Source organism: Vollenhovia emeryi, unplaced genomic scaffold (genome assembly GCF_000949405.1).
Source record: "Vollenhovia emeryi isolate VEMERY1.0 unplaced genomic scaffold, V.emery_V1.0 DF939146.1, whole genome shotgun sequence".
NCBI classification, from domain to species: Eukaryota; Metazoa; Arthropoda; class Insecta; order Hymenoptera; family Formicidae; genus Vollenhovia; species Vollenhovia emeryi.
In genome coordinates this window covers 1895083-1911591 of record NW_011967220.1, presented here as the reverse complement: position 1 = coordinate 1911591, position 16509 = coordinate 1895083, and the positions used below count along the sequence as shown (strand labels likewise).

Sequence of the window (16509 nt, the reverse complement as noted above, 5' to 3'; positions counted from 1 at the left end):
TGTAAAGTATATTCATTCGTATTTTTTTACTCACTCAAGATGTACGACTACCATTTTTATCACAGTGAAAAATTATATGTATATATAGTTTTGTACAAAAAATCATAATACGTTTTAAAGAGTTAATCACTTCAATCAGGGGATAAGCGATACAAAGATAAAATGCAAATATAAAAGATGAAATAAATCAGAAGACCTATCCTGTGTGTAACGTCTTCTCAGATTGTTTAATTATTTCGTTGTTGACATGAACAATGAGCTACGTACGTACTTCTAAGAGCATAAGCGAGAGATGCAAAGTTGAGTCTCATAGACGATTATGTTTCTACTTGATGAAAAAAAACATTGAATCTTATAGAACAAATCTCATAAAATTAATAAATTAAAAATATTTTTTCTTATATCTTCTCGAACACTTTGCATAATTGTACTTGTGTAAATTTACAGAATGGAATACAGAAACGTGCAATGAAAATTATCAATTACGCTATCATTACGTGAAAAAAAGCATAATTTTCATCGTCTATGAAAATCCATGCGTTCTACAATGAGTCGTCCACGTCTGATTTGCTTTTTACGTCAACTCGGCGAGGATTGTCATGCCATCCTCGTTTGTAAGTTTACTCACAGAGCGGTGCATAGGATATGTTGCATGCCGGTATATTGGTGCTCTTGCTGTGTGTCTTGCCATATAAATTGTCGGTTTTTTTTGGTGATGGTGATGGTAGTTAGAATTTAGAATCATTTACGTGTGTCACCTTGATCGAGATTCCACTATCATCCTCGTCCTCTTCGGTCATTGTCGTCAGCCTCGTCGTCTCGTCGGCCATTAACGAGTTGTCCTTCTTCGGATGCTTCTTTTGCTTTCCCACACTGCGTCAAACAATCACAAACTTCATCAATTTTGTAAATTAGATAATAATAATTAGAAAATTTATATTCATATTAATATTTCTTCTTTTTATTCGTAAACTATCAGCTATAACTATTATAATTGTTGTTTAAAACGTTTTTCATTTTTAACAAAATTTTAATTTATGACAGAATATCTCTTTTACGTATTTGTGTTTTATACAATGTTAAATTCCATGTTAGAAAGTTAAATTCTATAAATGTCGAAATATGCTCTTATAATTTATGCTTTTATTATAATCTTAAATTATGCTCTTTAACTAAATTGACTGAGAAACATTCGATTATAGTTTAACAATTGTTCCTTTGTTTCACTGAAAACAAATTTCGCTACCGTAGCTAATCATGATTTGCTAAAACTAGTTTGCAGCCATAATTATAAAATATAAATATTAGCTGTCCATATTTTACAAAGAGCAATAATTGTCAAATGTTAAAGTTAATAATCGTGAAAAGTTATTAAAAAATTACTACGTTAATTTTCTCAATCAGGAGTTATTCGAAATTTCCTTGTATTTAATCCATTTAAATTAATTCATTCGCATGTCTCATTTTTACATAATGTTTGCAAAAATACCTAAAATCGTTCAAAATTTAATACTTACTTGATTAGCGATTTTGACTGCTTCGTTTTTTCATTGCCCTCGTTGACTTGCTGCCAGATACCAGTTTTGTTCACCTCCTCGCTGATATTGATACTCGCCAAAGGGATCTTCATGATGTTCCCATTGGCCAAAGAAATCTGAATATTTCCCGGGGGCCCGTATCCCATCGTTTCGTTATGTTCCTGCAGGACGAATGAAACAATAATTTGAATCTCAACCTTGATGCGCGACAAATTTCTATCAGGCCATGCATAAATTCAAGCGAACTTTGCGTTGCCTTTGAATTGCTGGGAAGCAGGCGTGATGCGTTGCTTGCCAGCATGTATTTCACGAGCTGGTTTCACGCGGCAATAAATTATACATGTATACGAGGAAGTAATAACGATCGGGGGTGTCACGTAACACTATGAATAAATTTACAAAGGTTGTGACTTTGGCGCGTGGACAATTCTAAGAGAAGAATGCACAATGGAAAAATCAGTGCGCTAGATGACGGTAGAATTAGGCTTCGTGTTATTTTTTTCTCTTTTTCGGGGAGTGGAAATGATTTTAATAAGTAACGATTCCGTTCACCTTGAGAGTTTTGATCTAAACAATATTTTGTACCATTTCACCCGCGCGGTATAACAATTAATAATGATCTGTATTGTTATTTATATCTTGTGAGTAGGTATTAACACAAATAATATCAAATTACTTAGAATAAATGTGTGACGGGGCACATTTTGTTATTTTTAACACTTGTCAATGTTCTCTTTAATAATTCCGTTATTAAGCGCCGTGCAGTTACACTCATGCGTTCGTCTTGATTTTTTATTGTAAATGTAAACCGCAATGTATTTTTGCTATCGTCCCGTAATTCGCAGAGAATCCATAACATGCTGTAATTGCAATCAGTTTAATGGCGCAGCATTGTTACTGTAACGTATCTATCCCAGTGTGCATCGTCGCGTTCGCTCACCGAAGAGTCTCTTCGATTACAAACGGGCGTAGGATGCTCGCTGAATTCGTTCGTTTGCAAAAAGAACAAGACTGTCAGCTATATGCGGCGAAACTACGGACGTGCACTTATGGTGACGTACCGATGACAGGCGGAGGATTCGACGACTGGCGTTTATTTTTTCGTTTGCGATTTCCGTATCGATTTCCGATTCCGTATCTCCGTGTTTGTCCGGCTCGTGACTTCTTTCAGTCGCTCTCTCATTTTCGCTCGCTGAATCGTCACTCTCCTCCGTGAGTCATGGTGTGCTTCCGCCCAGTTATTCCGTCTTTAATTGTCATTGTTACAACAACGAACGCACGCTGTCGGTTGTTACACGGAGCGATGCCTCGCTTAATCGCTCACTCGCGTTGAGATAATTAAAAATATTATGTTGCTCCTTCTATTGTATTGTACGAAAAATTATACATAATAATGATTACACCGTTTTATTTCATATCACATTTTTACTTATTTCTGGCTTCGTAAATTACAAGACATTTTGTTTCTTTGTTGTCAATTTAATTTTTAGACTGTATTAATGAGATAGAAATTCGGAAAGTACCAGCTAAATGAGAATCTTTTCCAGTGGTAAATTTTTGCGTAATAAACATGTAATTGATTATTTTTGCAATTTAGCTATTTATTGGGACTCTTATACTTGGTTTAATTTGTATTATAAAAATGTAAAGTAAAATAAAATGCGCAACCCAAATAAAAAAAGATTAAAGCAGAACAACACAGTAGAAAAAAAATGTTATAACATGTGTAAGTAGATTTAGTGGTAATTATAACAAACTATCTACAGTTAATTAATATTAGTGTACTTAGCGTTTTTCTTATCTCTTCCTACAATGTCATTATGAATTGTTTAATTAATACAATAATTTTGAAATACTTGAAAATCTTGAACACCTGACTATTGTGAGAAACAAATAGAAGCTCTCAGGCAGGCGAACGTGTAAATTACACGAGTATATCATTAATTGTGTTAGGAGTTGTTGGAATTATAAAGAGGTTTCGTGTGTTTCGAAACAATAATGTATTTTTACATGATTAGTGACGTGTGTGTACGACGGCGCATTAAATCGATACAAGAGTCTCGAATGGTTCACAAAGGGGGATATCAGCGACACGACGATATATTAAATGCAACAGAGACTTTGTTTCGCCAAGTCGCGAATATCGACCGCGGTGTGTCGATCGGTACTCGATGAATAATCTTCGTTGGTATCGTTTGGGGGTAGTAGGCAACCTGCTTTCCATTTAGTTGTCGATTAACTATGAGCGTATTAAAAAAATTTGGCAATTGCGGCGAACGTGTACTCTCCCATGGTGAACTGATCATGATTTTATTTCAAACAGCCCTTTGTTTGCTGTAATGTTGGAATGTATAAATTATATAGAAGAAGTGCTACATTAATTTATTCGAATGTACAAACAAAAATGGTACAATATTGCTTACCTTGCAACAATAATTTCCCTTAACTACTGTTAATAGCTCGCAATATCGTGCTCGATAAGCGCGACTATGCTTGTGACTATTATACTCGTAAGAATATTATTCAATTTCAATTATATTACGGCGTAATAACGAAGAAGACTCCACTTTCTTATCTCTATCTTAAATTCGCCTAGGATCGTACAAAGATAATTATATATAATCCCATCAAAGACATCGCACATCAATGAAGACACCGATAAAGATTCATCGCGCGCGGTTCACCATTGAAGAATAATTAGTAATCCGGAGCGAAGTGTTGCACAAAATAAAATTTCGGGTAGCCGTCGACGTGTTCGAAGCGCTCGCAAAAACGATCAACACTCAACACATTACTCTAATCTCGCTACAACAACGATGCTATCGATAAAAACGTTTAAGATGCGGTATCCAAAAGTCTACCGTATTCAAAAATTCAACAACGATTATCATTACATGTACTTTAATACTGGTCGGTCGGTATAAACCACCTGGATTTGAGGAGTTGGTTTGGCACATGTTTCGAGTGGAAGACGAGAGGATGGCTTTCGAGGCCGAGAGCTTGGTTGAAAAACTCTTCGTTGAAAAAAAATATATATAGAAAAAATTCGTCACGTAAATGCCCGCAGCAACGGTATCGTGTATTTCCATAAAATGGCAAAATTCGCTTAGCGTTTCAAAAAATTTCTGCGGACTGAAGACAGTCCGTGCGTGCGTTTTTGGAATGTTTTCTTTTACTTTGTGTAATACCATTCTCGTCATCCTGGCGTATTCAGGCGGTAAAATGTCCTTTGCGGAAATAAAAAATTCTCGACCGCAAAATGGAGTAAAGTGTTGTTTCGACGAAACAGTAAAAAGTGTGCGTTTTGCGTAGAAATTATTGGTCCGTCCGTACTTTGTTTTTCTTTTCCTTCTTTAAATTATTAAAGGCCGAGTTGGCACTCTTAAATTATCCGGCGTTTAATTATATATAATTATGCGCTTTAAATTAAATTATATTCTAGCCTCATATTCAGAGATCCTATATCTTTACTCGAATCTGTTCCGCGCAGCGACGAAAACCTAATTCGTTTTAGGTGACATTCATCCGATCACTCGTCGTAGTATACATCGTTTCTTCTGCAAAGGGCGGATTCCCCAAAGTCGGAGAGAGTGATGGTGACCACGGGGCGAGCGTTCGCCACGCGATCACCGTCTGTATGCTATTTGCGACAGGTGATGGCGTTTAATATTCGTGTCGCGGTGCTAACCTCGCCGTTTTCCAGCTTACGAAGATCGTCAGCGTGTTTCCTGCTTGGTTCCGGCATTACGTCGTCGAGGATTTTCAACTCGCGTTGCGTAAACATAAAATCCAGGGATTTGCGTATGCCGATCATTACCACGAGCTGCAAAGTTTTATGCAAGCTGAATTACATAATATCCTTGAAAACATGCCACTTTCTCATAATATATTGATTCCGAGATTGATTAACTTTTGGTTTTACAGCTGTTGCAGCAAGAACCTAATGTTATACATCTAACGGTGTTACGAGACGACTTTACCGAGAAAAACATATTATTTTTTTCAAGTGCAATTATAATCTTCACAGAGCAACAATTTCAGTTCATTTGTGAAATAATTTATTATTAAATAAAACGTTTAATTAATCTCTTGTAGAACTTCTTTTGCAAGTATCTAAAAAAGAACAATTTTATACTTTCGTCGAATGTAATGGTAATTTTTCTACTTATCAAATCCACATTAATAGTTGGAGAAAGTTACGGATATTATTAAAGGACGAATAACTCGTTGAGGAATCTATAGATTAATTACTCACCATTAAAGGAAACAGAATGGAAGTATGGCTAAAGGATTTTATGAGCCACAGGCAGGTAAGGCAGGTAAGCTGAATCACAGTGAACAGGTGTACGCGTTTCAACGGCACCTGAAAACCCAAGCTTGCTTTAAACATTGGAAATACAATAGCCTCAGAATAAGAAGAATTATATAAATCTGTTCAATGTTTCGAAATATTTCATTATAAGTGAATGTATTCCCCGTTAAAGAAGTCAGGTCAAATGCGTTTTGAGCTACTTGGAAAGCAAGGCTTTCGGAATCATTCATATACCTGGCGAAGAAACATGTAATCCGGCTGATATTTAACCGGCATCAGCATTATGAGAATCCTATCGAAGAACTGAAGACCTTTCAGCGACGCGACGCCCATGTACAGGAAGACACCGAACAGCACCGGCATCGGTATGTTCCTCAGCATCGGTGTTAGCAGCACCGAGCACCCGATCATTAAGAAAATCAGTATGTGAGTGACTCTCTGCTCGCGGACTCCTAAGAACCGCGGCTTCTCGCCCGGCGCGGCGCACTCGGACTCCAACTTCAACGAGTTGACGTGATTTATGGAGAGGACCGTCGCTGCGACGAACCATGGAAGTCCCATCACCGAGCATATCTCGATCAGGATCGCCAGAACAAAGAGATCCAGGTGATACCCGCATCCTTTCTGGAAAAGCATCAATAAGATTAGCTTATCGGTCTATTACCGCGTTATCGCTAAGTATTTATCATTGTAATTAAATTAAGCGATGCTTCCTCTGTCACGCATTCAAAGCCTGCGGCATTCGTTGACGAGAATAGATAGGTGTAACCGCTGAAGCATCGTAACCAGCGAAGCAGCAACCGCTCACCTTTAACTTGTTCTCTTTTCTATTAACAATAACGGCCGTGATTTGCTGATCCATGAAGATCAATATAGTGCCCAATAAAGCGGGCAGAAATGCCCCGATAGCACTCCACCACGGATTCCTCTGAAAAGGCCAGATTATCCATCCTCGTCCCTCCAACGTCGGCTTGAACTCCGCCGGCACTTCCAATTTCGGCGTTGAAATGCCCACGAAATGATCCAATGTGCTCATAGAGAATATCGCGATTATTACTGCGAAATCGCTCACCACTTGCCTCACCTGAAGTAACATAGGAAACGTCAAAAACCAAAATTCCCCTGGTAGATGCAACGATAAGATTCCATAAATTATCGTGTTCCTAATAAAACTCAAAAGATATGTATAACGACTTTATAGCTAGAAGTCTTATAATATCTTTAATCTTTATCCCCTAAGAAGATAGAGCGGGTCTTGTCCCTTCTTCTTTAATTAGAGCATATGTTTCTACCTTTGAGGGAAAGAATAAAGCGTTCTTGAAATCCTTGAGCTCTACCGACAGTAAGAACGTGCCCATGAATAGGATAATTGACATAAGGAACACGTCGGGTACATTATGCGGTATGCTGCAGCCGTCGCCCACCATAGTGCCATTGTAATTCTGAAAGAAGCAATAACGAACACGGCATGAAGCGAATTGGATTGCCTCGAAGTTCACATTTTCCTGCGAACTCAGGAACACCTAGTAATCTAGTTTGCTCGCCTGTAATTTCTCGAGAAGGTATAAGAGGCAGCAAGTTGTATACACGTTTGATTGTTGCGATTGAGCGTAACGAGAGGTTTGTGTACTCGGTGTTTCTTATCACTCACGTGACAGCGAGTTGATTATCAAACAGAATTTACCATTTCTGCTGTGACGCGAGATCACACGAGTCTTTAAATGAAAATGTCTCGGTAATCTTATAATACAGCCGTGTCGATGCATTTTAGTGGAATCCAAATCTCGACGTGTGTACAACAGAACAACTGTTTGTTATCTCTAGTTAATTGTAAATACATTTCACATATTATTTCCAATATCTTTACCTCACAAGCTGTTTTATCCAACGTCGTCCAATTCATGTTGTCATAACTGGATGGCAGACTGGTATTCGGTGGTTTGCACCAGCAATTGTAGTCCAGTGTTTCGCTAGAAGAGCTGTTTAAGGGATATTTCTTGCCGATCGACAGTACATTTTCGATAGCCTAGAATGTACTGATACACTTAATACATATAAAGATATTAAATAACTAACGATATTAAAAGTATGATTAAAACGTGATATTGTCTGTGAATAATCGAGTATATGTATGGCATTTTTTTCATGGTAAAATAACATTAATAAAAATTTTTTAGAACACCGTAATACAATGGGAAAAATCAAGAGAACTTAATGAATCACTATTGTGTCTATCCTGATGGACAGCAGTACGATTTTGCTCACCTTATAAATGAAAATGAAGGCGATGAGGGTGGCAAAATTTTCCTCCGTAAATCGAGTGATGTAACAAACGCAAGCACTTGCGTCCAGGGCCACGAGAATCATCAGAATCATGGAGATCCACGAACCGATCCAAAAACGAAAGGACATGTAATTCCAATCAACCTTCCTGCGAGAAGAATAACGATCTGATCAGACTATCTCGAAGAAGGAAAATGTTAATAAAATTTTACATTTCATAATATAATATAAATTCATCGATTCTGTCTTCGTAAAGTTGCGATATAAAAAAATGTAATGGTATACGAATTCACATATGAAATTAAAAATTATTGGGCTACCTTCACCCTGCTCAGACCTAAGCATTGATGTGGCGTTCTCGTTTCCTATTTTACTTATATCACGAAGGTCCTGATTTAACTTTATTAAAAAAATGTTAACTACAGAATTGAAGCAGTGAAAAAAGTTACAGAAGTTGGTTAAACCGCAGATAGATTCCATCGAAACTCACTTGCAGAATTCGTAGACGATCGTCTCGAAAACCAGCACCGGACCAGTGGAACCAAGTATAGTCAGTGGCTGACCAGAGAAGAAGCCATATCCTATGCCACAGACGAAACCGGAAACCAGAGATTCCATAGCGGCCATGTTCTTACCGGTGGCCTCGCTGAGCAGGCCACCGAAGGTGATAATGGGTGACAAGCAGGCGAAATACAGGAAAATGAAAGACGCGACGCATTGAAGCGCGAGGGCATCCTTGAAGTCGGAAAGGTAAAACGGAGCTTTCCTCTTAAAGTCGTTGATCAGACCACCAAACAGTTTACCGGTTCTGGACAGGCCGGATTCCTCCCTTAGCTTTTGTTCGTCAGCTTCGTCGTCGAACTCTTCCTTAGGCTTTTCCTCCTTGGGTCTTTTTCTGACTTCCTAAGAACGTGAAACAAAGCTGCGGTTGAAGTGGCGAATACTTTCCAAGATTTATATCTCAAAGCTAGGCGTTGAAATCGATATAACTTTCGTGATTTCGATTTTCAATGTGCCACAGTAATGATATACAAAAAAAGAACTTCACTCGTCACATGCCACTTCCGTCGTCGCATAAATAAAGATAGAGATTACCTTCGTGCGTTTATGTAATATCGAGTTCCGAACTGTTAAAAGTGATATCGCTTCTGATTTCTGAGGCTATTCTCACCTGCGACGGTATAGCGGCTGGCGGTTCTATTCTGATTGCGGGATCCCATTCACCGGGTGGTAATACCGTCACGGCGTCTAGGAACTCGTCGATACCTGCTAAGAGATGATTTCTATTTTTCGCTTTGTAAGCCACGTCGTGGAAGACTTCGTCGGACATCAAGGTCGCCATGGCTCGACCGATCTCGTGGAATCCCGCAATTCCACCCTAAAACGATTCGTACAATGTAAAGTATTGTAATTTTGTTACATTGTCCTACAGTTATATGCTGATATTTTTGCACGCATGTATTTAATATAATTTTAATATCGTTATTTCCTGCATACATTCTTTGCAAATATCTTATATTGTACTTCAGTGATTTATTTGAAACATTTCGGAATTATAAACATAATGACGCATTAACTAAAGGTATTTATTGCGTAACTTATCGCCAGGAATTACTTAATACAGAATAACGTAAGATGAGGTGATAAGCGAGGGTTTTGCGAGAACTTGTGAAGATTATCAGCCACGTGTAACGCACGAAAATAAACTAGTGTCCCTGTTTATCGATAAGTAGTTTTTATCGCAGAGAGATTATATACACTCTCAGAACTGATGACGTGAACAATTCATTTTTATCTAAGAAGAAAAACGTCATCAAACTTCGATTTGATGCTGTTAAAGTTACCATTGATATACAGAGTAGCTGCCTATGTGGGTAAAAATGAGGTAAATAATTTATGTAATAATGGAATTATTACTTAAATAGAATAATGTTATTTTAATTAAACTGTATATCCTCTGTGAAATTCACGCTGTTTGAAATATCAGAGCCTCATAACGCGTGAATAAATTGCGTAATGCAAATGAAATTCCTGACTGTTCTTTTAGTCACGGATGTAATAATAATCTTTCAATGATATTTTGATATTTAAATGTTATTTAAGGATTTAATTTCTTTGTAATAGAGGAAAGTCCCTTATTATGCCATAGACTTCTAATGTGAGATAGCGGGTTTTCAACGTCCAGATTTAATCACAAATTTTTTTTCACGACGATTACACGATCTAACAATGAATTTTCCACTAAACAGATTCCGCTTCAAGAGCAATAAATTCATGGTGGAACCAATAGACGATGCTTGTTAATTTAAAAGAAGCCCCGCTATCTCATATTAAGATCCTCTCGCATAATGAGGACTTTAGACGGTTTTAATATGCACAGAAAGTTTGTTGATAAATTGACATAATTTTTTATTAGAGTAATAAAGGTATTTAAAGTGGTAATATATGCTTAATGAAAGGAAGCATTTGTGACGTCACAAATTAAAGAATAAGCTCGCAATTGCATATTTAAATCGCATTTGCGTGAAAAAGGTATTACTTTACGCGTGGGTCTCTCGAGACAATAGTCAACAGACTCAATTAGCATGTATGACTGGTTATTAAAGGTTTAATTGCTCCGTTGCCAGAGAGATGGCATTCTCGAGTCTCAAATTGACATTTAGAGATAGATGTGCTTACACATAAACGCGAAGAGAGAATCTTGCGCAAGTGGCTGCGAGGCGATTCGGACTAGTTATAATTCTTTTTTTAGATCACCCATTCGAGATTGAGTGTGGAAGATGATTGCCTGTGATAAGTCGTTGATATTACTGTAATAGCCGAGTAGTATAGATATGATTCGTGCAGATAATCGACGATTCAAAAGGACTTCAAGGAATTCGTTAATGACCACTGCCGCACTTGCACGGATGTACAGATATTTTATTTGATAGTACAATACCACGGTTGGGAATTTCATTTGCATTTAAGCAATTTATTCATGCGTTACGTTGGCGTTCTAATATTTCAAACAGGGTAAAATTTCGAGCCCACGTGCTGTACTTCTTCCGAACTTCTTTTGAACTTAATAATCTCCATCGGGATCGTCCGACACTTTCAAATACATAGCGTCCCGAAGTGAACGATAGATTTTCAAGAGAGACAAAAAATAGCAAGAGGTTCTTCTTTACTATAAAAAGATATTTGCCTTAATTCTTCATCTTCAATTGCAACTCTATGCATTTTAATTTATCTAAATTTATATGAAAAATGGAAATGGAGTTGTATCTACGGTAACTTTGCAAAGATGCCCTAGTTAAAGAAGTCAAGAAGAAAAGACTTGTACATAAGATAAATAAAATTCTTCCAGTCCAAGTTTGTATCTAAATCTCCTTACTAAACATTTCTCATGACAAATTTCTTGTAGGACATAAAACTGTGTTTCAAGATCGAATAATAATCGTGCTTTAAAAAAGATGGAAGACAAAAGTATAAGATTCACCAAAATTATTAGGTATGAAAAATTGCGTTTAATTATGAAAATATGAACACACACACGCGCGCGTGCGCGCGCGAATTGTGTGCGTGTGTGTTGTCTTACAGATCGATGGTTGTTCACTTATTAAAAAGACCCCTCAAATTTTACTGAAATTATGGAATGCAAACATTTTTCATCGTTTTCTCATATGTGGGACACGTGTTAATTGAAAACGTAGTCATTCATGGGGCAAAGTCTTGTTTCAACAAGTTTTGCAAATCCAGATAATGGGAAAATTTCAATGAAATGGTACTTGAAATAAGTCGCGATCATAACTTATTTTCTGCTGTTTAGTTTTCGCGCTTAATCATTACATAATCGCGGTAGCATTCTTACCATGGGTCCCAGGAGGACGAAGATGAATCTTGTTGGAACAGGAACTTCTGTCAGGTCCCCCATTATCCCGGCCTGGCTTAACCGGATGAATGCGGACAAAGTCTTGTCGAGAAAATCGACCTCACCTACGAGTATGTTGCTTGCCTCGGCGCCGGCTGGTATCTTCCTCATAAAGTGCGTATTACCCTAATGAGAAAGTGAAGTTTCTTGGGTTAAGCTGTCCGCGATACGGAAAACCAATCGTGACTTTAAAGGAGAGGGATTTGTATGCAATCTCTTTACCAAAGAGGTTGACAACAAAATTAAGCAATTTTCGCTCGGCTAATATTAAAAATATCTAGACAATAGCTCGATTATTTTGATACTTGCATTAATTTTTATTAATTATATTAATCTTTTACGGTAAGATAATTATATTTTGTGCGTGTAGATGTATGTACATTGTATAGATTTACAATTCTTAATTGTTCTCACGATAATTCAAAAATATTCGATAATTGTAATCTAAGCCACAAACATCCGTCGCCGCCATGGTAACGCACTAAATTTGAAGGATCTAATTTCCCGAGGATTAAATTTCAGGTAATGTATTTACGAACCTTGTGATTAGCGTCTCCATTCTCCAAAGCGGAGGAGCTGTGATTTCTGCAGATAGACACGCTGCTGGGGCTCCGGTCCATGCCGTTGCTGCCTGGTTCTTGGCCTGAAAGAGATCTAGCTTACTGCCTACTGCATTTTTACGCGCGGCTTGAGTAACAAACTCCTGTCAGCAGCATGCAATGAGGAAAATGATGGCTTTCATCCGCCCGTGCGTCATTAATCCTCCGAGGTGCGCGCACAAAGCAGATTGCAATTTCGTGCGGCTCGAATTTCACGCTCAGCATCAAGTTCGTACGAGTTCGCTTTTGCGATTAGAACGTTCCGCTTTAAGGCGGTCTGTCGCAGGATCAAGAAGGTCGAACGCGCCCTTATCTCGTAGCGAAGTCATTGATCACACCCCCCCCCCCCCTGGAAACTCATGAATTTTCTCGCGGCCGATTCGAGTGGTACGTTCGCAAAATAACAAGACATCGGCGGGGCGTGCGAAGAAAATTTTCAGAAAAGTTGTCGACTTATTATATTCGCAAGCGCGAAATTGATTTGTAAACTTGAGACAAACCTTTTATCTCGGCAGAATTAACGCGAGCTTTAAAAGATAAATAGATTTCTATCTATATGTAAAACAGATTTCTATTAAAATAAGATGCAAATAAAATCACAGTGTTAAATCACCTAGTAATATTTATTGTAATATCAATTAGCATTTAAAATCTTATTCGGTGAACAAGATTATTTGAGACTTGTTTTCTCAAAAAATCATGAAATAAAAACCGCATTTTGTAATAAATAAAATAAATATAAGAATATTAAAGATATGCCCTTTTAAGTGCATAAATATCAGTAATTTCTAAAATAGGATATTAATAGCTGCATTTTTATAATCGCAAATGATGAGTAATTCGATATTCACTGTTTTATGTTACTTGCAACGTATCGCAATTTTACGCTATCTCTGCGAGTTCTGTAAATAAAATGTGCTATCTTGCGAAATGAATTATCTCAAATTTAAATTCTCATTAAAAATGAAGTTAAACCTTTTTATGCATAACGAAATAGCTATTTAATTATTTGATAGAAATCAAGCGTAATCGAGAAAGATATGTGATCAATTATAAGGTGCAAACAACATTTTAAGATTGTACCGATATATTGATTATGATAACCGGCCACACTAATTTATTAAAAATCATTTTTTAATCTCCTTTTATCAGTGCATATAATCGGTATCGATTTATACGATTAAACAAATCAAGTGAACTGCGTTTGATCGAAGCTCGCCATACACTAATAGTCCTTGACCTTTTGCGTCAAATGTCAAGGACGACCGCTAGGACATCACTTTGCAAGGCTAACCTTATCGTAAATTTCTCCAATAGTCTTATCGTGGAAGCCCCAGGTAATAGGAGCTCTCTCAATTTTGCAATTAATATTCCTCTAACAGTACTTCGCGAACAGATCGCTTGAAGATATTTCTTTAGATATTCTCCGATAAGTAATAAATCAAATTAATGCGCCTGTTATTCTCTTCGAGTTATTTAAGTTAAATCCTTACAGTTATTCGAGTTAAATCCTAGAATTACTTACAACGAGCGTTTAATAACAAACAAATACTTGTATTTCTACGTCAAAACTCAGAAATTTCACCAAGTGGCAAGAGGCGTAATGACGTCTGGCGCAATTTGCAAGTCGGCCACCATTATCCGCAGTAAAGGCTCTTCGGTAATTTCTCGCGAACGAAATGAAGTTTGTTAAGCTTTCCAGCGTTCCAATAACAATCCGTCCCGATCTCACTACGGTCCCTCGTTTGTCGGGCATGTCAACGGCATGGATAATTGCTACTGCAGATTAATCTACGTATACGTGTGGAACGTCACTACAGAATTAATGCGGCTCGCGCGAGTGTGGAGGTGTGTATGAGTAGAAAAGCAAGCACAGAAAAGCGGTTTACCGGGATGGCCGGGTATCGCAAGGAAGCGGCTACCAGCATTCAGCGCTGCTCCACTGCCCTGACTTGTTGCGCCGGCGATCGCCGGAGCGGAATTCGATTCCTCCACTAAAAATGAGCATGAAACACAACACCAGGATCGTATGTTATTTACAGAGGAAGGTGCGAGGAGGAGCAGAGGATCCGCCGCCGTAGTAAATCGTGCTCGCTTTGATCTCGGAATCACTCGAAATTACAACAAATCGATTTGTCCACGTATCGCATTCGTGCGTATCTCTCATTCGCGGATGTAGCCCCTTGGGCGATAGCAGACTAAATTGTGGGGAAGAAATTAAAAAAATAGCCGCCTCGTTTGTACGCGCCGGCGTTTTAATTTCAATCTGAACATTTAATCCGAGAAGAAAGTGTTGCGTGCGAACAAACAGCCCGGTTCCGGAATATTCCACGTACAACGCGTGCTGATTGCAATGTTACCGCGGGGAAGGAAATTATGCATGCAATTGCTTCTATTTTTACACACAAAGTGCGCGCAAAACGCCAGGTACGAACGTGGCGATGGCAAATGTACGACGGCACGAAGTCTCCTTGAGAGTCTTTACCGCGCACGTGTCGCCGCATATTGTTATTATTATACTTTAACGTCGCCTCGTTTCCATATGATCGTCACAGCAAGTTTCGCGGCAGACGCGAGGGCTCAAATGGCTCGCGAACTCTCGCGACCCTTACAAGATACGCGTAACAACGAAACGCCTCGTTAATTTGACGGGGACCTTCACGAGGGCGTGATTTTTTTATTTGCTCGCAAGCACGCACTTTGACAATAATTCGCAACACTTTTCTTTATACAGTAATTCAGCGTTCATTTCCTTGCGTTTCGTAAAATGTACGCGCGTCGAAGTAGCATTAAAAAAGATCATATCTATTTTCGCCTCTTCGCGGGTTACGGGATTAGAATGGACTACGTTAGTTAGGATACTGAAAAGAGATTAGTCGATTATAACACTGAGGAACCATAAATGCACAGTAATAATGAATAATACGGTAGACAGGGTTTACATCGAGTTACGTGCACCTAGTAAGATCACATAGAAAGATCCATGCCTGATGATCGGAGTTACAAACGTTGGCCTACGTTTTCAACGGAGGAACGTGCATGTTGATCAATGGATAATGAGACCGCGAACGGTGAATTGTAGTAACGTCACGTACGATAGGAAGTAAACCCGTCGTTCATTGCGTAGTGCAGACGCATTAGAGTACTCCGTATTCTCGCCGTACATCTAATATCGCTTGTCCTACCGCATATTTGCTTTTGCCGAAGGGCGACGTTCAATAGAAAATTGATAATCAGCGACATTTAATGCCAGCGAGAATACAGATCACGTTGAATAGCCGCAATCCACTTCTGGCGTTGCTACACCGCATTAGCAACCGTAATCAATTTCATCGGATAGTGGGCAAGATGTATCTGGTATTCGGGAGGTAGAATCGAGCACAGTAGTCGCGGCTAGAATAGGTCAGACGCGTTATCTACCGCAGTGTCGTTGACATTTACGTTCCCGTCGATAAGGACAAGTATTTATAGACGGTAGCATTCTCTCGTAGATTAATCTCCGACTGTTTCAATCGGCGCCGTGTTAGAAAAAAACTATCGGCCAATTTGTCCCGAGTCTCGAAATTTTGAATTTCCATGCGAAATACATAAGTGTTGCCAGATCGTCCGGGATTCTTGCTTCACACGAAGGGATGTCAGATGATGCTGTGTCCTTATAGTCGAAACTCTTGTGCATTACAGTAAGACAATTACAATTCCATCGAGATAGCTGAAATAGTAGGTGGCAGGATCGACGAGAGATCGAAATAAATTTCGCCGCGCGTCGAGCTTACGTGATAAGACACGAAAGACGACAGTGAAGAGACTTTAGTATAGACGGAAGATAAGTGAGAAGTAGAAATTTTTTTTTTTGTGCAGATTCGA

General features: G+C 38.4%; 1 protein-coding gene across 10 annotated transcripts in view; it reads right to left on the bottom strand.

Moving 5' to 3' along the window:
• LOC105566242 (electroneutral sodium bicarbonate exchanger 1) overlaps window positions 1-16509 on the bottom strand; it is a 51269-nt gene that overhangs the window by 2519 nt on the left and 32241 nt on the right. For 6 of the 10 annotated variants that reach the window (XM_012020098.1, XM_012020097.1, XM_012020100.1 and 3 more), the window contains 13 exons: window positions 12586-12689; window positions 11987-12172; window positions 9305-9511; window positions 8624-9036; window positions 8116-8281; window positions 7718-7876; window positions 7143-7292; window positions 6659-6934; window positions 6085-6474; window positions 5794-5901; window positions 5227-5361; window positions 1518-1699; window positions 759-873 (listed from right to left, as the gene is read on the bottom strand). In XM_012020098.1, coding sequence (XP_011875488.1) covers window positions 759-873; window positions 1518-1699; window positions 5227-5361; window positions 5794-5901; window positions 6085-6474; window positions 6659-6934; window positions 7143-7292; window positions 7718-7876; window positions 8116-8281; window positions 8624-9036; window positions 9305-9511; window positions 11987-12172; window positions 12586-12689 — 2591 coding nt within the window. Of the gene's footprint in view, window positions 1-628; window positions 874-1517; window positions 1700-5226; window positions 5362-5793; window positions 5902-6084; window positions 6475-6658; window positions 6935-7142; window positions 7293-7717; window positions 7877-8115; window positions 8282-8623; window positions 9037-9304; window positions 9512-11986; window positions 12173-12585; window positions 12690-14534; window positions 14640-16509 lie in introns of all 10 variants that reach the window. The other 4 variants (XM_012020104.1, XM_012020103.1, XR_001009264.1 and 1 more) reach the window with 2 other exon arrangements.